Source organism: Paramormyrops kingsleyae, chromosome 5 (assembly GCF_048594095.1).
Source record: "Paramormyrops kingsleyae isolate MSU_618 chromosome 5, PKINGS_0.4, whole genome shotgun sequence".
Classification (NCBI taxonomy): domain Eukaryota; kingdom Metazoa; phylum Chordata; class Actinopteri; order Osteoglossiformes; family Mormyridae; genus Paramormyrops; species Paramormyrops kingsleyae.
Genome location: NC_132801.1, coordinates 21,090,684 through 21,116,068, shown reverse-complemented (window position 1 = coordinate 21,116,068; position 25,385 = coordinate 21,090,684). Strand labels below are relative to the sequence as shown.

Here is a 25,385-nt window from a genome sequence, read left to right as displayed (position 1 = left end):
CCTAGGCTAAAAAAAAGAAAGAAAAAAAAAAAAAAAACAGAAGTCCAACCTGTCACACCTTCACGTAGCTGCTGAAGCTTGACCGAGAGAGGAAGTCCTTGGTGAGAGGAAGAGCAGGGAGCTGTGTTTTGGTGTGTCACACTCGCTGCAGCGCCACACACCACATAGGAAAGGAAAAAGAAGAAGAAGAATAAGAGCCAACTGCCGGCTTCCTGTGCGTAACAGAAACTCAGACGCACAGTGCCAGCGGGCTGCTGCGGGCCAGCCCGAAGTGGCGAGTGGAGCCGAGGGTGACGACATGGGGACCGCTGTCTCTGGAGGGGGGTCTTCGCACAGGGCTGTGGGAGCCGGGCCCTCTGGGAGTCATTCTGGAATTAAGCAGAGGCGACTAGGGGGTGCTGGGTGGAAGAGGCAGGGATGAGCATCTACCAAGCAGAAACTGCCTGGCTGCAACTGGCAGGCAGCACATGCAGCTCGCGCCTGGAAGAGCGAGGCTAGCCGCGCAGCAGGTCGCTGGGTCCTAGTGCCCTCCTTTTGTTTTGGTCCCCTCTGGGGGGGGGGGGGGGGATGGGGGTGTGCTGCGAAGCCAATCTTACATACAGTTAACACGATACAGCCAGGTCAGCAAACCCTGATTCTTGCAGTCAGCATTAAATGATACTGTGACGGTAGTAATTATTACCAAAACGATACCTGTGTGCGTTTGCATAAAAGGGCCAGTGTCAGCATTGTAAGCTAATGATTCAAACTAAGAAGCACCCTTTTTTAAACAGGACTGAGGTGATATCCACCCCATTTGGCAAACATTATTGTCAGTATCCCCAACAGACTGACAGGGGTGTACCTAGAAATTCTGGGCCCCGTGACAAAATGTCTCCTTAGACCTACCCCCCTGCCCAATTTTACATAGAAGTTTACATTTTCAAGGACCCCCAACAAGTGCTGGACTCTGCCAGAACTGTGAATCTGCCAGGGTCCCGTGTCCCACCGACACCCCTGGGGGCAAGTACCAAATATCAGAAGCAGGATAAAAACATTTCAATTCATTTTTATCAAATTAAAAAGACAATCTGCGGTATCGTCCATCCCTACTAGTTAATCAAAGGGCAGCTTTTGTAGACTACATTTTTGGTGAAAGTGCAGACCTTCCCTGTGCTGAAACCTGTTTGATGTGCATCATAAATTATCGTGACAATACACCCCGTTTTAAAAGGAAGCTATGATTCGTAGTAGCCAAAACTCAGAAGTAAGCCTCAAAAAACCTCGCTAAGCCAGTACACCAACATTGTAGTTCACCGCTCTGGCATTTAATCATATAATACCACTAAGAAACTACTTCATGTCTAGCCATAATTTAAGGGGATTCATAAAATCTCTATTTGCAAAGATCTTCTGGTTATAACAAGCAAAATTAAAATCATTACTTTGTAGAACTCTACAGAACCTGCTACTTTTGCCCTAAGCAGAATGATCTTGGGCACATTTTCATAGAGAAGAAAAAAATGACATAGCATCTATGTGTATCACTCAAACCTTTATGAATAATTAGTGTTTCAACAGTAAGATCACAAATAGCTCCATATCCACCATAGAAATATTTAGGAAAAAAATGTATTTGGTCTCCGCTAATATTTTTCATATTACAAACCTACTGTGAGGGATACACTCTCTTAACCTGAGCCTGTCAGAACATGCTGTATTGTTTTTCTTTATCATGCATCTTGGTGTTTTCCTTACACACTGCATTCCTACTTTTCTGCTGTCTCACTTGTAACAAACCCTCCACTTGCCTCGGTTTACTTACTAATGGGTGCAACAGCTCAGGTAGAGACAGACTGCAGCTGGCAGCTGATTCCCATCTGGGTAGAGTTGCTGCCGCCTCCGCATCAGTTTCCTCCCAGCCCTCGAGTGACTCTGCAGACCCTGAGGTGCTACACGGTGACAAGAATGCCGGCTATGACCTGCGTTTCGTCTTCCCTCTGGCTCCGCCCACTGCCTGATGAACCTGCAGCTACCATTGAAGCTTGAACGTAAACAAACACTGTGCTTTCAGTTTGAGTATGTCATGCTATTCGTCAGTAATTTCCTTGAAACAACCTGAAGCCTAATATATAATTTTGACCGATATGATATTCACTTCTTGTAATATTGCTGATAACCTTTAAGGTACTTGCTAGGCTGAGGGCATGATTCAGGGAGATGAAACTTGCCAAACCTGCCTGGTCAGCTTAGGAGAATGATATTACATCATTTTTTATTCTGTGGAAAACGAAAGATAAATCTGTGGGTTAGATCTAATAATGAATTAAATACGTCACAGGCCAGTACTTGGAGACTTCTTGTAAGTCTTGAATGTGCTGAAGGACTGCTCGTCCTCAACCTATGCAAAATGGATAATGGTAAAGGAATTCAATATTAGTGCAGTGCTCTTTGTATGATATTAGAAAATGTACGTGTCCTTTGTGGACTGACCCCACATCCATGGTATACCCCTGCAGGCTCCCTGCACCACCTGGCATAGGCTCTAGGCCCCCATTGACAATGATCAGGATAAGCAGTCTGAGGATGGATATAATGAGTAATAAGATTGTACCTTTTGGTAATAATTACTATGAAATTAACTTAGCAGCACACATTAAGTGGAACAGCGTATGAAGGAAGAAATATCTAGGTGAACCCCTTTAAGAACAGCTAACAGTGAAATACTACATGACACTACATATTATTTTGCTATCTGGTTGGTGATATCAGCTTATGTTCTAGTTACTGTTGCTACAATTACAGCTCTGTTCCTCAGGGTCAGTTCAGATTCTCACTCCCTTTGAAGGCTGATCACCGAATATTCATCACCAGAACAGAATAGTGTACAGGGATAAATATATTATGAGGCGTATTTTGATACACATTACATTCTGAACACACCTGTGTGTCCAGCAGCCATGACATCATGAATGCACACAAACAGAACATTCAACTTGCTGCAAATACATCTGACATCATCTTAAAGAAGCTTATGTTAGTGATGTATTGGCAAGTGGTTAGAATAATAATTCTATATGATATTATATTACAAACTGGCATTCCGTCCAAGTTAAACCCCTGCCTTACTGTATGTCATAGGCTGCGCGGGACAGGCTTCATGTTACCCACACATTCCTGATCATTGTAATCAGTTAGAAGATGCAGGAATGGAAAAACCAATTAACGAATGAAAACATATAAACATCCAAACATACGGGCAATCTGCAAAGCGATTCTGAGGTATTGCTCTAACAACTTTCGCAGTTACCCCGTGCCTTTTCGGCGTGATAACATTTGGGATCGTAGCACATCTGGGTGGGACAGAAGTATGTTCAAACTAAAGCTGGACCAACGGGCATTAGGAGATGGATGGTTTCAGGGAAATTTGGGCAAAATCGTCTTGTATCCCTCTTCCGAGAGCATACTATGCGTAGTCCTCTTGTAACTACTGGCCATTTTTCGAAAGCGATTGTAAGCGTATAAACGTGTACTGTAAATATTAGCACTCAATATATTGCAATACCTGCTATTATTTTAGACGAGAAATAAAATGTTTAAATCAAAATAAAAATGTACCAGTCTAGTTTGAATTAGAACGCAATGGTCTTTATAATAGACACATACTGCTTTACGACCAAATAGTTGCGTAACAGCTCAATAGAGCAACACTGACAGAGTTATAGCCCCATCTAGTGGTCTGCAGGTGGAAACCTAGAAGTATGTTCCCTTTTTATACGAATATTTTTTTCTCGAACCGCTTATCCACTGTGCCAGTCCTAGCAAGAACGGGGTAGCAGGGAGGATAAATATGGTATGTCCATCTTTCAAACACACAAGGAGGGGGCGGGGGGCAGAAATTGAATCCAGGTGGAAGACTGTATACCTTGCAGTTATTTAACACTATATTAACAGCTTGTTAAATGTTTCACCACTAGTGGAATTATACTGTTTGAATATTATTATTGGAAGACAATTTTGCTCTTTAGTAGTTTATAATTGTGTTTGTGTAAAGTTGTAATATATTTCATATATTTTTTAAACAACATGACAATGATCACCTAATTATTGGTTGTATGTTATTAGGTTAATATCACTAAATTTAAAATCAGATAAATGTCTTTAAATAAAACATTTCTTCAAATTAACTATTATTTATTTAAAGCAGAGTTTAAGACCATGACTTGCTGATCTGATGTTTAGTTATAAACCAAAGAATGCATACCCACAAACCAGTGACAAAACCTTTTAGAGGCCCAGCATTGCAATGCACCAGAATGCCTCACTCGATTGCATAATTTCCGTCGCAGCTGAGCCCAGAGGCTCTGCTGGGAGTGAGGGTTGGGACTGGCCTGGAGCCTAATCAAGCACTGCTTCCCCCAGTATCTATCAGCGTGGTGTCGTCCGAATTTTAACATCCAGGTTCTTTTGGCTGCAGTCGGGATCTAACCACTGATTAGCAGTGCACCAGTCCTGGCTTAAGTCCATGGATATTTTAACAAAGTACCTTTGATGTGCTGGGATATTAATGTTGTCTGTATACTGGGAGCCTTAGCTTGTCTCTCAGTATTCCGCTCAGGGTTTCTCTGTTAAGCTACTATTTTTGGACATGGGACTGTGTGGGATGGGTGGTCAGTTTAAGTTGCTCACTCTAGAGCAGTGTTTCTCAACCCAGTCCTCAGCGAACCCCAGCCAGTCCACATTTTGGCTCCCTCCCAGCCAATCAGGAACACTGAATAGCTGGTACAGGTGCGCTGGGAGGGAGCAGAAACGTGGACTGGCTGGGGTTCGCTGAGGACTGGGTTGAGAAACACTGCTCTAGAGGGACACGTGAGCAGACAGAGCGATTCTGACCCTGAAATGCTTCATCTCACAGCTGCCCATTGGACATGTTAGAAAGCAAGCTTCAGACGACACTGTTCCAATTCACTGCTATTGATGACTCAACATCCATCAAAATCATCCATCAATCTGGCTGTCAGAGCTGGCTAATTATATTTTTTCTTAAAATAAAAGGAATAAATTTGAGGGCAGCAGGGTGGCTCAGTGGGTAGTGCTGTGTGTGTGGTTCTCTCATTCTGCCCATTGTGTCGATTTCCTCCTGCAGCATTATTTGTACATTAATCTGCAGATTCATAAAGAAAATTACAGTTGTCATCTTATGTTTTTACTGAAATTACACCTGTTTTTCTTCAGTTTTCTTGAATTTGATTGCAGTTTATTCAATAATGGCTCTTCCCTTAGAGGAGCTGCTTCTGACAGGCTATGTTGATAGATCTCCCAAAAGGCCTCTCCTGCAGATATGTGACATTGTCTAATACAGCACTAATGGATAAAAGTGATCCATTTCCCCAAAACACTAAACGGGAGACACAGAAAATCTAAATGTATTCTTTGTGGTCTTTAAACAGGGCAACCGGGCATCAACACATAGGTAAAGAGATAAGAATTAATACAGACTTTGCATTTATTTAGCGAAATAAATTCAAAATTGCATATATAAACAGATTATATACACTGTAGCAGTATAGAACACTGGAACTGCCTGATACAAACAAATCAAACCCATTATCCAGACATTCATAGGTAGGGATTGACATAACTGGTATGCAATATGCATTTGTTGTATAAAGGTTTTATATTACACAAGGTTGCATTAGAATCCAACTTAATACAACTTGTAATAAGTGCAACAAGTGCAGTAATTTGCCGTAATAGCACATCTACTTGTCCTATGTGCATTTATGCTGGTATGACACAATTTCTGCACATTTTAAAGTTTATACCATTAATACGTACTTGCATAAGTTAAGTCTATCCCTGTTTATATGTCTCTAAACAAGGAAATATCAGATAAAACAACTGTACTCCACATCAAATTTCCATATTAAAACAGGTTGCATACAAGTCAATTTTTGGATTATGTTTAGGACAACTTTCCAGTCAGTTGTGGTCAGTATATACAAGGGTCTAAAATGTGGTAGTTTAGTTATACATTGGGAAGAGTACACATAGGACAGACCTAGAGATATCTCTCCATCACAAGAAGGTGTTTAAAATTCAATGTGTCAGCAATGGACACTACAGACTGGATGGACTCCTTTGTCCAACAGACTGGCCCACACTGGAGGTTCTGCATATGGCAGCTTCCTCTCAATACACAATAAACAAACAATGTTACACAAAGTAAAAAGAGCAGAAAGCGAAACTGATCTTGTAAACATGAAATAATGCTGTATAGTGTCGAGATTCCTCACCATAGGCTTGCAAAGGGGTCCACGTCTGACTGATACATCGCAAAGTCCACCATCTCACAGTCGCGGGATGACAGCCTAGTATCATCCCAATGGACCTCGCCATCCAACGAGTCAGAGGATGAGTCACTGGTGTCATCCATGAGTGTGTCGTTTACACTGAATGAGGGGAAATCACCAAGGCCACAGGCAAATGTATCTTCGGGGTCTCTGAGCTTTTTCAGGTCTGATCAAGAAGAGCAGAAAATGTAACTGATATGGCAGGGAAACACTGGAATTTGCCCCTAGATACATGTACTTACATTAACTATTTTACATTGTTCACGCACACACACACACACACACACACACACACATATGGTCTCCTGGGATTTTTGCTAATGTATATAGGTTGCCACTCTTTGCATATATTGCTGCCCACACCCTGCCAGTTTAGAAACATCAAGTTTTCCTATCTGTAGGAATAAATCCACAAACATTGGCAGAATATGCAAATTCCACACACACAGATCTGAGGTCCCAACAGTACAGGTGTGGAACAACAGTGCTACCTGCACGAGTCTCATCCCGAAAATGATCTAGATTTAATGCAATTCTTTACCACTTTGACCTTCAACAGACAGGAAAGCAAACGCCGAAGACCTGACCTTCTGAGCCTTTCAGAAGTGCAGTGTACCCAGACGATGCACCAAACATCCAGTTCTTGCCATAGCACATTTTTCCATCCTTGGGCTCAGAGTCTTCTACTGCTGACAGATTGCTAGCTGATGTGGAAGTGTCCTGCTGGAGCGAGTTGTTTGAAATCAACACACATTCCTCACACACCAATCCATTTAATACTTTGATTTATCCAGGGACACACATTATGATATGTACCAAAATGTACAAACAGCCCATTCACAAGTCAAAATTAGGATTCTGAAAACAGAAGAAACACATTGTGATTAGTAGCATGGTGTTTAACAGAGTTTGAGGGGAGACACAGCTTTTTAAAATGTTCACTACACCAAACGCAACAAATACAAGTTTAGGAGTTGTACCTAAATAGACTTAGTTTTATTTTTTATACCTTTGGGCAAAATCCAGCCAGTTCCTCCTCATTGCTGTTGGCACTGGAGGTGGCACTGTGCCGTCCAGGCCTGAGGAGAGCTGCAGCACAGAAAGAGTTCAGGAACCATGAAGCAGTGCGGGGGGAGGGGTAGTTGTAGAGCTACACCCACCCACACAACGAAAGCACAGCCTGCTAATGAAATTCCAGGGAGCAGAACAGCTGACAACTATGTAAAGACTCCCACCTTCCTGATACTCACACTGATTCTCTTTCTGCTCACATATTAGCCCTGGGGGCTGCATGAGGTCCAGCCAGCGCAGGATAGGCTCTAGCCGCAAATATAGCCAGCACCACACCCTGTGGTGCACTGCCAAAGGGGACAGCAGCAGAGCCAGCACTGCAGCCAAAGAATTGGAAGAGGTACAGGTGGGTATATATTCTGCATGCATATATACACTGTACATATATGTGATGGGGGACAGAAAGGAGCAGGGGGCATGTCTGAGGAATATTCCCAACTAACAGTTTTGGCGAAGTTACTCACAAAAGTAATCTATTACAGACAGATGGGGAAAGTTCAGTCCAGAAAGTACAAATCCAAGCCAAGGTTTTGTTTCAACCAACCACTTAAGTTTGAAGAGTCACAGTCAGAGTACTCAACTGGTTGGTTGAAACAAAACCTTGGTCTGGATTTGTATTTTCTGGATCTGAACTTTCCCCCTGTCTGTAATGGATCACTTTTTTTAAGTAACTTCCCCAACACTGCCTATGAAGCACCTATAAGCAGACCTTAAGCAGGATCTCAAAACCAACAAATGTAACAGTACTCTAGTTCAATACTGGGACAAGAGTCACTTTGATGTCAGCTAGAAGACCCACTAGAAGTCTAGTCTGTTCCCGAATATGGCGTTTTCCTTACAAGAGCTTGTTTTACTCACCAGCAGAGTAGGAAAGGAGAAGCCCTGGAATGTAGCAGCCCAACATTGCCAGGAAGGTGAGGAACCCACAAGCCATGAGGAAAAACTGAGGACAGCCAAGGCGACGAGTCAGTTTCATTTTCACCTTGTGACATCAATTTCAAAACCGGTCAGACACTAATCAACAAGCTTAAAGGAATTTAAGATGATCTCATTTCTATAGCTGGTCTAATTAGCTTGCCAAAGAAGTGACACATTCACAATACTGACACCATACATTTATCAGACAATTTTATTCAGTGATTTACAGTAGAGGGAAGGGTAAAAAATCTGTTTGTGCTCCCAGAGATTTGAACCAATGACCTCTGTATTATTAGCACAATGCTCTACTTGTTGAGCTATAAGAGCCCTGAGCTGAACCGATATGAAGATTCAGTATATTTAAAAATATATGCAAATAAAATGAGAATTTTAGAAAATAATTTATTTTAATTACCAATTTTATCCCCTTTGGCAATGTATTACATCAGTAATCAGTTGCTTTAATGGGTTGGTCAAGGAGCAAACAGTGCCAGAAAAACAATAGTTTGCATGATGATACATCAAAAGAACACCAAGCTGGTATACAGCTAGCCACACAGGACCGGTATGCTCACTTAGAGTGACAAAGCGGTCGGGTAGGAGGGCTCGCACCTTGCCGGGACTGTTTTGTCTGAGCAGCACGAGGTCGCCCATAAGCGATGACAGGTCGACACACATTTCAGCCACGTAGTGACTCAGCTGTGAAACATTGAGGATTCCTGGATGGGCCAAGCTCCTTTTATCACAGAGGCTAAAAATTTCAAGAAACATCCCACAGAGTGACAAATGAGTTTAAAAGCATGTCACCACCTTGCTGAACCTTAAATTTCAAGCACAAATATTTCAAGGTTTCACTTATAGGATCCAGTAACAGTTTATGCTCAGGAACCCCAAATCAAGTACAAAAGGTGTAACTGTGATGAAACTCAAACTCATGCAGAACAATTATCACCAATTTCCAGGCTACTGAAGTCATGAAGTATGCAATGACCCAACTATCATTTATGTTTTTCTTTAAGCAGCATCTCGGGCCTTTATCATAAAGATGGATTTTTGGGTTAGCAAGATAAATTGTCAGATCTAAGATAGTCTGTAAGTGAACAAAGATAAAGTCCATTTAAACCGGGGTACCTTAAATCTGACAAGTTCACCAACTAAGCAAGAAATCTTACTTTGTGATTCAGGCTGCTGGAGTGAACAAAATGAATTTCATTATCTACTGCATATCAATCCAACTATGCAATCATATTTCATACCTGCTTGTCCTATGACAAACTGCTTGAACAGACAAACTATACACACACCGAGTACGGGGTTTAAACCCCTAACCTTGGAGCTGCGATGTAACAGAGCTAATCGCTGAACCACTGTGCCACCAAAAAAATAAATAAATAAAGCAATTTGGTATATTCAGTTCTTTTTAACATTTACTAGAAAAGCAAGGCACAACATTTATGTAAAGAGGAGCAAAAAATCTCAGCTGCAATGAGACCTTTTATTATTTTTTGTTCATATAAAACAGTAAAAAAATAGTATCTCTGAAAAAGACAAATGAAATATAAATCATGACAAAGTGTGAGCAGTTTTAAGACTTAATCACTTAATCTCGTAAAATTACCTGTCATTTTCACAAGGTGGCTCAGCTGTAAAAACAATTAAAGTATATTAGAAACCACAAATTGTTCTTAGTACCTCCAAAGCATGTTAAATAAATCAGTAAACCCTAAAATGATGCCATTAATGTAGTGCAGACAGCATATGAAAATACAAAGGCATTAGAGCAAAGAGAGCAGCACAGTTCCGTGGGATGGATGATAAAACGTGAGAGACGGGGCTGGGACTCACATATCACCTGATGCCGGGCCCAGCTCCTCCAGGAGTCGAGGCACACGACCAGGACCAGGCCAGAACACATAATGAACAGCAGCTGCAGGGAGCTCAGGGCAAGGAGCCTGAGGGGAAAGGACACCAAGACAGTCAGCTATAAAGCAAAAATCCACTGGTACCTTGAATTAGTCAGAAAACCCATGGGTGTGTAACCATGCATGTCTTTTGGGGGGGGGGGGTTATTATGTCTCCCCCAATATTGAGTAAATACCAATCTAAGAAAATCGGTGCTTTAGTGCTTGCGTGCAATTGCACCTTAATAAAACACAACAGAAACAATTGCGATAATATTATGTATCTCCTGTGCAAGATAAACACTTACCAGAACACACCGTTTACTACACAGTAAAGTAAGACGCTTTGTAGAGGCCGTTCCCACAGGAGCAGGGACTGTAAGCAGAGCAGCTGCCGGTCGTGCGGTCTTAGCCACTCCCGGATCGCCGTTTGCAGCACCCGGACTCTGGCATCCCTCTCGCTGGAGTATGGGCGAGCCCTGAGCAGGACATCAGCCGTCATCCCTCGCAAACTGCGGCCGTTTTCCATTGCTGGCCTAACGGATATCGCACACTTACATGAATCAGGCGATGCTAGGCAGTACCAGTGCGCGCTTATCGCACCTGGCACCCGCTAGTAAAAGGAAACGTGCAAAAGCCACAGCGCCCACTCGCTAAACTGTTAACTCCCACAGTTCTTCTCACTCTCTAAATTACCTGACTGCCGATGATCCGTAATAATTTCTAGGTTGCCACATTAATTTACCCAACCCATAGTTTCTATATCTGATCTAGATGTTAGCTGCTGTTTTACTTTTACTTGTTAAAGTTAGAGGCAAAATTAAATTAACTTCGATCGTTAAAAACTTCCTTAGAAATTATGGACATAACACCCTCTGGCCAAAAGGTGCTATGATAACTTCTTTATTAGAAGCAATTATCTACAGGCTACAGCTTATTGTAACTGAAACGGCGTTAATGACGTACAGGGCGCCACTTGTCCAATCAGCTGCGTAACCCCTAGTGTCAGGTGTTCAGGTCTGTACTCTGCGCATGCGCTTAGTCTGATAAAACGGCAAACTGCTGGAGAGCGCTGTGCTCTGGAAACTTGTATTGATGTACTGTACGTCTGCTTTCTTAACGCTTTTAGTTTTCACGCATGTCAACGTTTTAATCAATAAATCAACGAATAAAAGACAATTGCAAGAAAATTGGTATATTTCCTGTTTAATATAAACGTTATCATATTGAAGGTAAATTGTTGAAATAAATAATTGTTCATATCTATTAGTAGGCTATCAATGTAAGATATCGAAGGATATGTGTGAACCAAATATGTCTGGTTGTCTAGCGCAATATCCTGTTTCATTATGTTATAGTATTGTGTTGGTGATACTTTTGCGCACATTTATAAATAACGTTTGCATTAGGACAGGAAAATTAAAAGTACGGATAAAACAACGACGCAAGTACAGTAATGTTATTCTTTACGCCTAAAAGCGTTTCACGAAAATTCCACAAGGTGGCGCACCCACTTTTTATGATTAGTATTTTGCAAAGGAGATTAGGAAAACTACGTGCAGACACTTAGTTTTATTTCTCAATATTTCGTTTAATTTATATGTCAATATAGTACTAGGCTGATATATGTTTATGCACTAACTCTATTCATTATTTTGTACATTTCTTTATTCTTGGGGATTTCTCACGACACTTTTTCCAGAATACCTTATGAGTGGTTACAGTATAGTGCCTCCATTAACATACGTACCAAAGACTTTTTACCGGCAAATTTCGGCTAATTGTTTTTAAACTTTGTCTTAGAGGGAATCAGTGTTACAGAGCCATTCTCCTGAATTCCCAGAGTCTAAGCAATAGTGTTTGAACATGTAACCTAAGTCTATTGTTATGGTATCTGATGTAATTGAAGTGCTGGTGTGCATAAGGACGAACAGCCCTGACAGCCCTGAATCCAATGCAGTCCACCCAGAAGCGCCTCTCTGGTACAATCGTGTCCTAAAGCAGTCTGGAATCCTAAATCCTTGTGAAAGCAGGACTTAATAGGGAACTAATAATTTGTTTCTGTAGTTGATTGTTTATCCTTAGAATGAAGCTTTAAGTTTTATAAAAAAAATACGGAACACTGTAGTAATCTGTTATTTAGCTGAGATGTTGACATTTTGTGAAAAACACCATGAAAAAGAAAAAAAAATCACCCTGAAAAACTGCTAAACTGATATATGCTGCTTAGAAGGTTTTATAAATAAATAAATAGCCATGGTCTCACCCAACATAGCAAATAAAATTTATGACTTTAAGATGTTTCAACCAGATGTCAGGACACCACTAAGTCAGCAGGTAAGTGTCTCATATAGATATGTCACATGGGCATGTATAATTTTGTTTGTTGACTGACTGTCCAGCCATCTTCCATTTCATTTATACAGTAGAGGGTCACATTCAGCCGGGAGCCTTGCTCTGAAAGCAAGTAGGGCTACCCTCAGGGGAATTTAGAAATACCATTTCCCCTAGCTGTGTGTTTTTAGACAACAAGGGGAAAGCCATGTGAACGTCCAGAGAGCTCACAATCCTGGAGATGTAAAGTAACGCTGCTGAGTCACAGTGCCACTCTCGTCTGATCGTCCCAAAGAGAAAACACTTCTCTGTTGCCTAGACTGCCTCAGATGACTCTTGATAGTTACCTCATCTATGGGACTGTTGTACCAGAATGAAGGGGGTGCTCTCCCCACCCTCGCATGCTACAGTAGGTAGTCGTTATGCTCCATGTTGCTCTGCTTCTCCTGGACTAAATTAGAGTGTTTCTTTGAGACTTGGATTATGAATTTAGCATTTTGTTTTTGTGTTTTGAAATAACCATTTCTCAACCATTTAATCTAATTTTCCTGCTTCTTTCCTGTTTCACATGAGCAAGGAATTTAGGGGAAGGTTAAGCTGGGGAGCCGTGTCTTCTGGCAGAGCCAGATCCCAACGAAACGCAGAATTAGGTGAGGGCGCCACATACAGTGCAGAAGAAAGCATTTAAAACTGAGCAAATGTGTATTCCTAGTGAGAAAGGACCCCCCCCCCCCCCCCCCCAAACACCATGACTTCCTTCCAGCTCCACTTTTAACTTTCCACTTCTGACTCGTTTGTCTTAGGTCTGGTGTGGTTTTTTTGTTTCTATGCACAGGCCGAGGAGAGAGAAAGGGGAAGACTTTCAGGGGCCCAGACACAAGAGGGGACATGAGTGTATGAACATGGGTAATGGTAGCTTTGGTTTAGAGAAGGGAGCTTTTCAGTAGAGCTTTTCTGGGGCCTGGCCATGTCTTTGTGCAGCCCTGTCTCTGTGTGGTTGGGTCCTCTGTGTGAAAGCGAGCCCGGGTGTGGCCAATCAGGTCCTGCCGCTGGGTGTGTGCTGCAGGGTGGTGAACGACAGCACCCGACTGTGTGTATGTGTGTGTGTGGGGGGGTGCCCTTCACTATTGGCTGCCTACCGGGGCTGTGGAAGGAAGCCAGAGAGGCAGTCTATGACCCCTGGGCTCGTGCGTGCCTACACAGGCTCCCTGCAAGCAGCACTCACTTCAGCTATAGTAGTCATTATATTCAGTTGCTAAGCAGATGCTTTTTATACAAAAGAACTTGCATAACTTATTTTTCCATGTTAACCTTTACTTTGACTGACATCCCATCCAGGGTGCACCCCAGCTTTGTGCACTGTGCAACCTGGGACCAGCAACCCTGAACAGGATAAGTAGTTACTGTAGAAGATGGATGAATAGATAAATAGATTACATTACATTCTAAAGCTGGAGATTTTGATGATAATGTTGAGTAGCCTTTTGAAGGTGGCCCACTTGGACATCAAACCCAACACGATCTGGTTGATGGTGACGACATAAAGCACTTAATAACCTGATGTAAGAAATACCACTAATAATAAAAATGACACAATGAGCATCCATTGGTTGTATTGCATATTGCTGAATACTGATCTGTGACATGGCACGATGCTGCATGATTGTATCAGGCAAATATTCTGTTGTGCGAATGGGCTCAACTTAAAAGTGTTAAAAGTGCTGGCTGTGTATCATAGTTTAACCCAGAGAAACTCTTAGCCTACAAGATAGTTTCATCTCCACCCCCTACCCTTCCTCTGCCCCCTTAATTGTGGGGGAGGTATGCACACTGCACTTTTTGGGCCTGTAAATTGCTTCCATACTGAGGCACACCCTTTCTGTGCCGCCCACGTGCAGGTGCCCCGGGAAAAAAAAATCTGTTCCAGAAATAATGTTCTGAGATGTTCCTCTGAAACTATTTTGTTAATCCCTTATTATGTTTGTACATATCAGCTTATAGACACATGCAAATGCTCCATGGGAAACTGACTTCAGTTACTCTTACAGTCTTGTACAGTAACTGTGTGTTTTTACTTTACTTGCTTAATTTGGGTTGGGTTAATTTGGCTGATTGACTACAGCTGATGTGATGTGATGTTTTTTTTATTGAGTGGATTGAGGTCCTTGTATTGTGTAGACCTTTGGGAGAGGAGTTGTTTTTTTCTGGTTAGGTGTTGAAGACATTTATTTGGCTTGGCCATTTATTTTTTCTGTTCTGGTTGTAAGGTATGTGTGTGTGGGTGTGAGTGTTTCTTTGAGGTAAATTCTTTCCTTTGTTTATATTGAGTTCTACTTTTCTTTCCTAATTAAAAGTGCCCCAATAAATTATCACTTGGCTCTGTACTGGTGTTCTTCCTGGTCAGGATGTATGGATTCCCTTAACTTTTATGTCTGGCTCCTTCTCCCTCTAGACTACTTGTTGAGCCTTTCGCAAAAGGGGTCATAACATAAGATTTGTGCAATTGCGTCCTTTGCAACAACCTTCGGTAGTGTTGGAAAATCCTCTTCCGCTTGCCAAGCATATTCCTCTGTTGTAAGCATTTCTCTTCCTATCCGAATTGCCACAGATACACTGCATGTTCTGAGCCCTCTGTTTCCTCAGTCGGCAGGTGTGTCTTTGACAAATGGGCCATAGCTTCTGGGAAGGCAGCACAGTATATCCTATTAATATCTTAATCATTTTTTTTTGGCTATTGCTTTATTGTTTATTATTAAGTCTTATTTATCTTGATCAAGTTCCGAAAATTTTTGATAATCTAAATCATTTGCAATATTCAGAAAAGGTTTAATGAGAAACACATCGCATTAGGCAAAGAGGTTAATTAGATAGTAGAAACTAATCATGGGTGCAGGAAGCAGGCGGAACTGGGAGGAAGCTGCCATAACATCAGAGAATTTTTTTCGGCACACAACTTATCCTTAAAGGATACAGCCATTTTTGTCTTTGCACTGGATTCAAAGTCATGTATTGAATATATTCACAATTCTTCAGTCTTTAAATACAAATCTGAAGTAGGACAATAAAGGTAATAAGACAATGCAATTACATAAACGTGTAATTAAACCAGTGCTGCTTCTGGCACTTTCTGGTACAGAAAGAGGTACAAAATATTCCCTAATTCACTGCTTTCACTCTACCGAGACATCTTGTCTTGGCATTTATTAATATTATTAATGGGGACCATCTCTTGCCCCGTTCACTACATCATGTCTCCATCATCATTGCATATCATTACCACAACCATGTGCTACTTTGCTACACAAACAATGATCTGATTTGATTGCATCAATCACATCCCACCTTCACCCCCCATAACTGGCTACATGCTGCTGACAGCTGACCAATCAGTTAATGGGATTTCCTGAGAGGTCAGAAATACAAAAGGATTGGTCACTGAATTGAAATGGGATCTTAAAGTTATGTAGCTTGTTTCAGGCTCGTGGGAGTTTCACTTATACAAAAATGATTGGTTGAGAGAGAGACAAGCAAACAAACAAAATATTGTGGAGGAGGTGGGATCAAGACATCTGATTGGTTGATCCTGCCCCCTCTAGTTGTTTGGACTCACCTCCTATACAGTCTGATTGGATATTCTCTCTGAACCAATCATTTTTTGTCCTGTCATAAGAACATTTTTGTGTAAGTAAAACTCCCATGAGGTTGTTTCAATTTCTTTGTAAGAACTATGACCTTTCTATATAACTGTCTTCTGGAGATTTCTTTCCACCTGATCATGTATGGTTGTTCATTCATGTAGTCCTCCATTTAAAGTAAATCTGATCTCTTCCTATGGTTGAGACCTCTAACTGTTTTAACAGAGCTGGAAATCCATGTAAACTACCAGACCCCTATCAAGTGCTGAATGATATAGTGTTTGAGAAGTGCTAATAATAGGGATAAGTGAAACCTTGCTTTTACAAACGTGTATCTGAAGCTCAGGTAAAGACGACGAAGCCAAACACACGTTAACGTCAGAAAATTTTTTGGAACATTTTCAACTTAATCTGCGTAATTCTGACTTTTACCTGTAACGATGGAAAGGCCCGGCTTTCTCAGGTGCGCAGAAGCCTTTGAGAAAGGAAACTGACTAGTTTCATCCTTTGCATTTCACTCAGCATCCAGGTGACTAGACTTGTGATGGCCTGCTGGATTCTGGTGTTCATTGAGCATGTTCTCCTAGTGGATGGGTTTAAGTACTGCTTCAGGAGTGATATGTAAGGGAGTTATGAGATATATAAGTAGATTAGGTCTGTGGCTCCTGTACTGGTGTGTTGTTGTGATTCATGAATTGAGTCTTTTATCAAAGCTTGTAATCTACCAGTAAATTTATGTTCCCATGCTAACCTGTGGTCATGGGGTGTGGGACGTTGTACAGTAATGTTCCTCTGCAATGTCTCTGACTTTACATTCGGCAACAGCTTAAGGAGTTTAGCGCTCTGGGGGAGCCGCAGGGTAGAGCTGCTGCCCCTTCAATTGGAGAGGAACCGTTGGTGGTTTGGGCATGTTATAAGGATGCCCCCTGGCCTACTCCCATTGGCGCGCCTCCTTCCTGTGGGCGGCGGCCACAGGGTCAGACCCAGGACAAGCTTGAGGGTTGTGTTTCCCAGCTGGCTTGGTATGGCCTGGGAATCCCCTAGGGGAAGATGGAGTCCTTGACCAGAAAACAAACTAATGATACAGCAGATGAAAGGGACTTATGGGAGAAAAGACTGATTCAAGTGATTTGGGTGAAAAGGGGGAGGATTGTCATTTCCTGTGGGAAATCATAGTATTAAGAACCAAAAGCAGACTCTGGGCTATTGGATTCTTATTGTAGCTCATGTATATTGTGCAAGATCAGCAATTAATTTGCATATGCTGATTCTACCCCTGCTCTGCACATATTATGTTATGTACATATATATTGTATTTCTGTTTACTGGATTCTAATTCCCTGCATACAGTTGTGTTATTTGAAGTGATCAGGCTTCTGTTGTGATAAAGCTTGGTTAGGTCAGTCATTACATGTTCAATGGGCACATACTAACAAATCAAGAGCTCATAAATGTCATTATCAGATTAAAATTAAATACTAACATCGTCCATCATGGGACCAGTTCTGCATTCCATTGTGTCTAATGAAAATATACTGAAAGAAAACTACATTTGTACTGATAACAGTTTTTTATATATATATGAAGATGTGTATACATACAAGAAGTTATCGGCCAATATTAGGCTGAATCATATGACCATCAGTAGTTTATTTTTTGCAAGCCATGTTCCTCAACTTTTCTTCCCCATTTCTCCCTTTTCAAAGATGTGAAAAAGAGCTTTTTGTACTTCATTTTTGGCACTTCCTTAAGTCTGTTTATTGTTAGAATGTGTCCTTTCCAAAGTGAGTTAAAATACTTGTCATCAGGATTGTATTATGGTAATTCAAGCTGATGTAAAATCATGTAATGTGAGCATTATACCAAGCAAATCACTTGACTTTAGTATAAGAGCGAGATACCTATTTCCAGTGTAGACACTTCCCTAGGAGATATGCAAGTTCCCTTTTTAAAAGCCTGTACAGAACATGCAAAAAAGTGTACTGCCCATGGCAATAGTTTCCCATCTTATCCATCCATTTCATATCTATTCATGCAGTACAGAGTCCAGACGGGCCTGCAGCCTATTGCAGGCAGCATATGGTGTAAGGCAGAGAAACTGTCTTCTGTTAAGCAAACTAGTGAACTGATAACTGTGTGCATGTCCTGTTCACAGCTGTAGGCTTTGTAGTATTTCATCACTAAGTATGTGTGAAGCACTTCTTTTTAAAGTCTGATGTTTTCCTTGTTGTGATGAGGGTGGAGCCTTTGTTTATACAGTATATCCATGAAAAGTTATGCAGCATAAATAGTTTTCCACAGTTTCACTGGTCTAGATTGTAGGATAATACAGCTTTTTGGCCAAACAGCCAGTTATCAGATTTCAAGAATAATCCACATATATTTGTGTAATATAAATAAAACATTTGGTTATAGAACATACAAGTCAAGTCAAGAGTTGGGTACAACAGGACAAATGCATATTAACATCTGGGGATGTAGTTTTTTTGTTTATGTTTTGAAAGAGTTTACAAACATTACAGAAAACTGACATTATTCAAAACATTTTTAATTGACTGAATTTTAATTAGTAAATGAATCCATGTAAAATGAGATATTTACTAAACTGTGCTGACCCACCGGAGTATGACCTTCCCACCTGAGTATCATGCTTAGAAATGACAACTTTCAAAAGTCAGAGTTATATTTTTTAATTAGATATATGAATTTTTTAAATTTATTGCACATCTGAGTTACCTGCTTAAACATAGTGCAACTGACACATATATTTTTATATATGTATAGAGACAGAGAGAGAAAGACAAGTACCATGTAGCATAAAAAGAAGATACAAACAAAGCTTATTGTTTTACAAACAGAAAAAAGGGGGAAAAGCTTTTCAACGATAGAAGAAGCTGCCTGCAGCTGTAGGAGAAACAGCACAGTGGTTGAGAAGAAGCAGATTTTGGTTGTCGTCCCCCCCCACCCTCCCATGGAGGATGCTACTGGAATGGAAACTCTTAAGGACATTGGGGTGCAAGACTGACAAGGGCTGATTCAGGCTTGGTGCAAACCTGCTTGAAATGTGAAGTAGTCTCCCCATAACCCAAAGTAGTAAATGGCCCAGTCCTGTTACATTTTGGCATGGATAATGTCTCACACGTTAATTTATAGCAGTGGTTCTCAATCCTGCTACTGGCACCCCCCCCACCCCCTGCCAGAATGTTTTCATTCCAACCCATCTGCTTTCAACCTGCCAAATTCATTCTCAGCCTATTAAGGAGCGGATAAGCCTGATTAAGGTAGGGTTGGAATGAAAACATTCTGGCAACGGGTGGGGGGCAGGAACAGGATTGAGAACCACTGATTTGCAGTGACAACGCCACCTGCATCCTTTGAATAAAGGACAAATCAAGTTCCAATTTCGCAGTTTGATTAAGGCAGTATTGTTCTCATAGTTTTTTGATAACCAGAATTGTATTAAATGGCTTTCACTGATTTTAAGCCTTGGGAGAATTAAACTGTATCTGGAAACTTGGCAAAAGTTCAACATCTAATCACTTATCTGTTCAGGAAATTCGCATGTGAAGGAACTTTAGTTAAATATAATAAATAAATATGGAACAATTTTAGAATTGTTCGGAGACCACGATATAAATGAAATACAAATAAAATTTAAAACCAGATTATTACTGTTAGTAGAATTATTATACTCCTGTATAAAATATGAATCCCTTTCATCCAAAAGTGGAATTAGTGGTATTCTTGGAGCAAATGCGTGAGCCGTACTGGGACAATTGGAGCTGGCAGTACTGCGATTATAGTGATTAGTACAACTCATCTGCAATGGGCATTAATGGAATGTTTTGACGGTGTAATTAATCAATCAGATATCTGTCATTAATTACTCCCTGCAGATTAAAGAGTCAAGGCATTTAGAGAAGTTCCGGAAAGAATAAATAAACATCAAGATCCTCAACAGGGAGGAACGACAGATATTTTGGTCCTTGTGTTAAAACTAAATTTTCAGGCCAAGGAATATTTAAAAGTCTGTGAATAATGAGAAAATCTACACATGTAAGAGCAATACTGCCAACAGGGGGTGCTATAATTTTTAAATCCATGCTTGATGAATCCTAACAGAATTGTATTGCAAATATAATGAATGACATTTTTGGTTTAGGCAAATCAAATACAAATATAGTGCTTTGTAATGACAAACAAAAAAGGTACAAGAAAATTATTTCCACTATATGACACAACAAAAGCGTTTATATAAATAATTGTAATAGTTCAGCAGTTGTCAGACTGGGTAAAAACTGGTGAGGTGTGGATTCAGATTGTATTTATCTTTACATGTGTTACCAGTGTAATGTCAGTCAGTGAGAGGCTGAATTTCCATTCGAATTGGCAAAATGAGTGTGTGTGCAAGTGTGTGTTTGTGTGCGCGCACAGTTTCAAGCATCCACAGTATCAGACATAAGCAGTCAAAACCCTTCCAACAGTCATTCCAATAAACCAGTGTTTCCCAATCCAGTCCTCGGGAACCCACAGCCAGTCCACATTTTTGCTCCCTCCAAGCTCCCTGGCAGAGTGTCCACATTTTTGCTCCCCTGGGAGCTGGGAGGGAGGAAAAACATGGACTATCTTTGGGTTCCCGAGGACCAGGTTGGGAAACACTGCAATTCACTGTTTAAAAGGTTAAAGTAACATACTATGACAGCAGATGAAGGGCTGTGGAAAGTAATGTTCTTGTTAGTCAGGCTGCAGAGAGGTAGGTTTTACTGCCTTTGCTTTGTTGCAGTCAATAGCGCATACTACAATGGAGTAGACCTAGTGTTACACATAATAAACGGCTACTACAAGTGTCCTTTACGATGGACGTGGTTTCCTTCTTGCTGATTAAACTTCAGACAAGCAACAGAAAGTAGTTTAAAAAGCTTTAAAACAAAGGAAAAACTAAAGTCGTTTGGTATAACATACTTTTGGTTGGTCAATTTTTAATTCGCTTTCATATTGTCCGTATATTTTTTCTCTTCTGATTCAGTGCCTTTTAACTCTTAACTGTGTGTTGCATGATGAGTCCTTATACTCAACGTCTGTTGGGGTTCCCACTTTCACACGCTCTGTGGGGTCAATAGCTGCGAGGGAAGAAATCTGAGGCTGAAGCTAAAGACCTTCAGATGGTTGTCTTTGTGCAGAGCCCCCATTATGAGGAACACAAAGAATTGCTTAGCGTGGACTCCTTCAGCACAGCAGACACACTCATCGCTGTGCTTCCTCTTGACTCAGAACCAACAAGTATCAACAACAAATTCCTGATCTGACAGCATATACCTCGGGTCCAGCCCGACAGTCAGTCCTGGTGGCCCTCTGTGATTGCTGCTGGGTGCCTGGTCTCCTTAGACGAGGTGACTGGGTAGTTCCAAGACAGCAGGGATATGGTGGAAGCCCTCGTCTGACCCTGTGATGACCTCCTGTCCCTGTTGCTGATGTGTGATGTTCAAGTAGGCGTTCATCAACTGCATTATCTCAGTTGGCTGTGGAAGAGACATAGGCGGTTAGACGTGGAATATTTGACTGTAGTGTCCAACCCAGCAAGCCTTTACCACATTTAAAGCAAGGTGACACGTGTTCCTTGGGCCCCTACAGTAAACACAATGTACCCTCCTTCAGAGGTGGCAATTTCAGGTCCAGAAAGTAAAAATCCAGACCATGATTTACTTTCAACCAACCAGTTGAGCATAAAGAGTCACAGTCACAGAGTACTCAACTGGTTGGTTGAAACAAAATCTTGGTCTGGATTTGTACTTTCTGAACCTGAAATTTCCACCTCTGCCCTCCTTTGTCCTGTTGCTGGAATTTTGCTGTGAAAGTCCCTGAGTAAGTAGCTGGTAAGGTTCTGCCCACTTTCAGGCACTAAGTACAATGAAAGACACATTTGTCTCCTTTGAGACAGCGGTGACATTTGGTCATGCGAGTGAAGAGCAAGATCCCTCAGTTTGACAGGATCCAGAATCAGCAGCGATTTTTTCAGGAAAGTCCTTTTCTAATATGCTTTATATCTCCTTCATTATATTTATAGAACAAAATGCATTAATGTTGGTAAACACTGAGATAATAGCTGGGAATGTGATGCGTTGTGGATATTGCTTATTAAGAAGCATCCAGTTTTCCATCGTCCCATGAGTATAAAATGTATAGCAGACTATATTTGTGATTTCCTCAAGTGTAAATAATAATAATAATGATAATAAAAATACAATCATTAAACTTTTTGTGTCATATGAAATAGATATGCCTGTTTAAAGTGTTTTGGTTCAATAGGACATATGGATCAACAAATGCAACAGGGACCTAAATGAGTTCCATGAAACACACATAAACTGACATGAAACGTATAGATAATTACATGGTGATCGTTTTAACGGACTGTATTACTCAATACCCAAGACATAACTATAGCCTGAAATTGAACTAGAGTATTAGCAGTATAAAAGTATTGCTAAGTACTGGGGAGTGTTTCAGAGCCTTTTCACATACAAGCATTCCCTGATCTGTCGGGCAGCACTGGCATCTAGTGACAGGTACCTTGCTGGTCTCAAACAGAAGATCCCGGTCTCCAGCAGTGACCTTGAAGGTGCTGCTATCAGATGCTCCATAGGAGCAGATCTGGCTGAAGGGGAGGGACTCCATGGCCTCTGCCTCCCCCTGCCTGTATAGCGACAGAGACGTTGCCCCCACTCCGAGCCATAGCTTCTGACAGAAACTGCCCGTCGAGCTCTGGGCGTCCCGGAAGAGGAAAAAGCAGTCAGGGCTGTCCACCGCTCGTCAGGACGGCTCACACATACAGAGGCATGTCAGGTGACGGCACTCACGATGTAGAAGTCGATGTCGTAGAGCGTGCAGCCGAACCCAGGCCATCGCTTGGCGATGTTGAGGTAGGCGGCCATGCTGTCCAACTGGCTATACCCGACCAGGCCCTTCCAGTGCTCCAGGATGGCCCCCATCACTGCAGTCCCCTCCTCCTTCAACCGGCCCCGCAACCGCAGGTCTTGCTCTGCCTTCTGCTTATGGGCAGAGCTCGACGCGTGGCTCCATAGCGCCCCCGCTAGGAAGCTGCTGCGGAAGCGTGGTGGCCGGCCAGGAGGCGGAGCCTGGGATGGGGCTGTGGTGTCAGGAGGTGGCTGGGCGGTCTTTAGGGTGAGCAGTACCCGTGCCTCCACCACGTGGCCAGGGAAGAGCTCATCCAGCGGAGGGCAGGGTGAGTGGGTGCTGAAGTCCCCGAAGAGGCTCTGTAGGCGGAGAGCGGCCAAGGTCTGCAGGTCCTCCTCGGGGGCGGGGAACTGACCCCGCACCACCATCTCATGGCACTGGCGTTACACAGGGACACTCAGTCAGCATGAGGCGTGACTTTTACCGTGTTTGAACCCCTAGGGCTCCAATTAATGTGACACCGGGGCATCTCAGAAAGTTTAATTCTCTCAGATGTTAGACCTTTGAACATTGAAGGTGCCCCTTTCAATCGGCTGCTGGTTTTCTACAAAGTCAGAATGACTCTGGCTATAGGTCATTAAAGCTACACTGCAATGTACTGTAAACCTCCTGGTCTCAGGAATGATTAATTGACCAACAAACATTAATCATATCTAATGACTGTCGCAAATCTCTTTGATTAATAACAAGCAATCTGAATCTTAAATTATGAATCATTTATTTGCCATTTATAGAAATATCAGTACAGGTACATCAGAATTCTTCTCTTTGCCTACCCCATCATGCTCTCCATAGCTTGGTGGTCACAGTACAGGGTCAGCCAATGTGTGGTGTCCTTGGAGCTGGGGGTGGGGGTGGTTAAGGGCCTTGCTCAAGGGCCAATGTGACTGTTCTGCTGAGGCTGGGGCTTCTGATCACAGGCACAGAGACTTAGCCCACTGAGCCACTCAACACCTCCCATCCCTGTGTGTGGAGTTTGCATGTTTGCCCTTTGTTGTGTTAGGTAAACTGGGGTCTCTAAATTGCCCATTGTGTGTGCAATGCAATGTACTGGCATCCCAGCCCGGGTATTCCTCTGCCTTGTGCTGTATGCTGCCTACCACAGGCTCCAAGTCCACTAATGACTTTGCAGATGACAGATTGAAGAATGAAAATTAGGGTTGGGTAATACATTAATTTTTGTCAGGTATATATATGCTTGCAAATTTATTTACCTGTTCAAAAAGGAAGGTGTACTCAAGACTGTCAGGCAAGATGTTCTCTGTATCTATAAAGCAGTATAGCTTGAAGTACAGCCATTTCTGGGTGTCTGTGTCTGACTTGCTAGAGAGGCTGGAACACACATTGAAGAAGGTTGGGTGAGTTCATATGCAAGACAGCTCCATCTGATTATTCAGATTATCAAGTTATCATTGACTATCCTTTTAACTCAGACATCCACTGGTCCTGAATCTAGATTCTAATGGAAACATGGACGTCTTGTACTGTAGCATGATACAAAAAAATGGCAAGGAGGTAATGTAGAGAATTTCGGATGTATTTTGCATTTCTCCTATCAGAGGTTAGCAGTGCACTGACACTTCTGTGTAGGCATTGGGGAAGGCGCCCATATGCAGCAGCGTCCCCGTGCATAAGCTGGCTGAGGTCTGAGCAATGTTTGCTTTGCTTACCCAGTCAGCACGTCAGCGATGATGGTGCTGCCCCCGATGACCTGTTCTCTCTGGCCACTTCGCTCGAAGAGTGCAAAGGCATTCCGGCTTTCTTGCAGTCCGAGCTGCTTCATCAACTTCTTCACGAGCTGAGGAAGAGGAAGTATGACCGATTCTGCTCAAACCACAGGCTGCCAGAGAAGGGCTCTGGATTGGGAAACGCAGTCTGATGCAAGAATCAGAGTAGCAGTGCAAAAAAACTGCTCCAAAGTACCATGGGGTGGCAATAAAATACAATTGAGACCTGAAATACCCCTACAAACCATACAATAGGAGAAGGTAGATTTTAGGCACTCATAGTGTAATCACAAGGTCGCCGGTTCAAACCCAGCCTCAGCATGTCTGCGGGTCCTTGAGCAAGGCCCTTAACCCCCAGCTCCCTGGGTGCCCCAACAGGTGGCTGCCCTTCGCAGACAACTTACTCTTCAAAAAAAAAAAGAGCAAGTTGAGGGAGGCGTAAAAAAAACAATTTCCCCACGTGGATCAATAAAGTATCTATTATTATTATTA

General features: G+C 42.0%; 2 protein-coding genes across 8 annotated transcripts in view; both read right to left on the bottom strand.

Annotated features, from left to right (window-relative positions):
* Positions 1 to 55: 55 nt before the first annotated feature.
* On the bottom strand, positions 56 to 11,181 carry LOC111842543 (reticulophagy regulator 3-like). 4 transcript variants are annotated; one of them, XM_023809255.2, is made up of 11 exons: positions 10,781 to 11,181; positions 10,531 to 10,701; positions 10,167 to 10,273; positions 9,940 to 9,964; positions 8,934 to 9,072; positions 8,262 to 8,346; positions 7,583 to 7,720; positions 7,342 to 7,421; positions 6,920 to 7,055; positions 6,276 to 6,498; positions 56 to 145 (listed from the first exon to the last, which is right to left on the bottom strand). In XM_023809255.2, coding segments are annotated over exons 1-11 (1,191 nt in total). In that variant the 5' UTR covers positions 10,783 to 11,181; the 3' UTR covers positions 56 to 60. The 4 variants fall into 4 exon arrangements, with proteins under 4 accessions (XP_023665023.1, XP_023665020.1, XP_023665022.1 ...); XM_023809252.2 differs by having other exon boundaries at positions 10,531 to 10,758; positions 10,919 to 11,181; XM_023809254.2 differs by having other exon boundaries at positions 6,920 to 7,052; positions 10,531 to 10,758; positions 10,919 to 11,181.
* A 7,486-nt stretch (positions 11,182 to 18,667) lies between these two features.
* The window catches only part of LOC111842506 (unconventional myosin-X-like), a 43,806-nt gene continuing 37,088 nt past the window's right edge, over positions 18,668 to 25,385 (bottom strand). For all 4 annotated transcript variants that reach the window (XM_023809156.2, XM_023809158.2, XM_023809157.2 and 1 more), the window contains 5 exons: positions 24,837 to 24,964; positions 24,381 to 24,498; positions 23,049 to 23,543; positions 22,762 to 22,953; positions 18,668 to 21,710 (listed from right to left, as the gene is read on the bottom strand). In XM_023809156.2, coding sequence (XP_023664924.2) covers positions 21,573 to 21,710; positions 22,762 to 22,953; positions 23,049 to 23,543; positions 24,381 to 24,498; positions 24,837 to 24,964 — 1,071 coding nt within the window. In that variant the 3' untranslated portion in view covers positions 18,668 to 21,572. The remainder of the gene's footprint in view (positions 21,711 to 22,761; positions 22,954 to 23,048; positions 23,544 to 24,380; positions 24,499 to 24,836; positions 24,965 to 25,385) is intronic.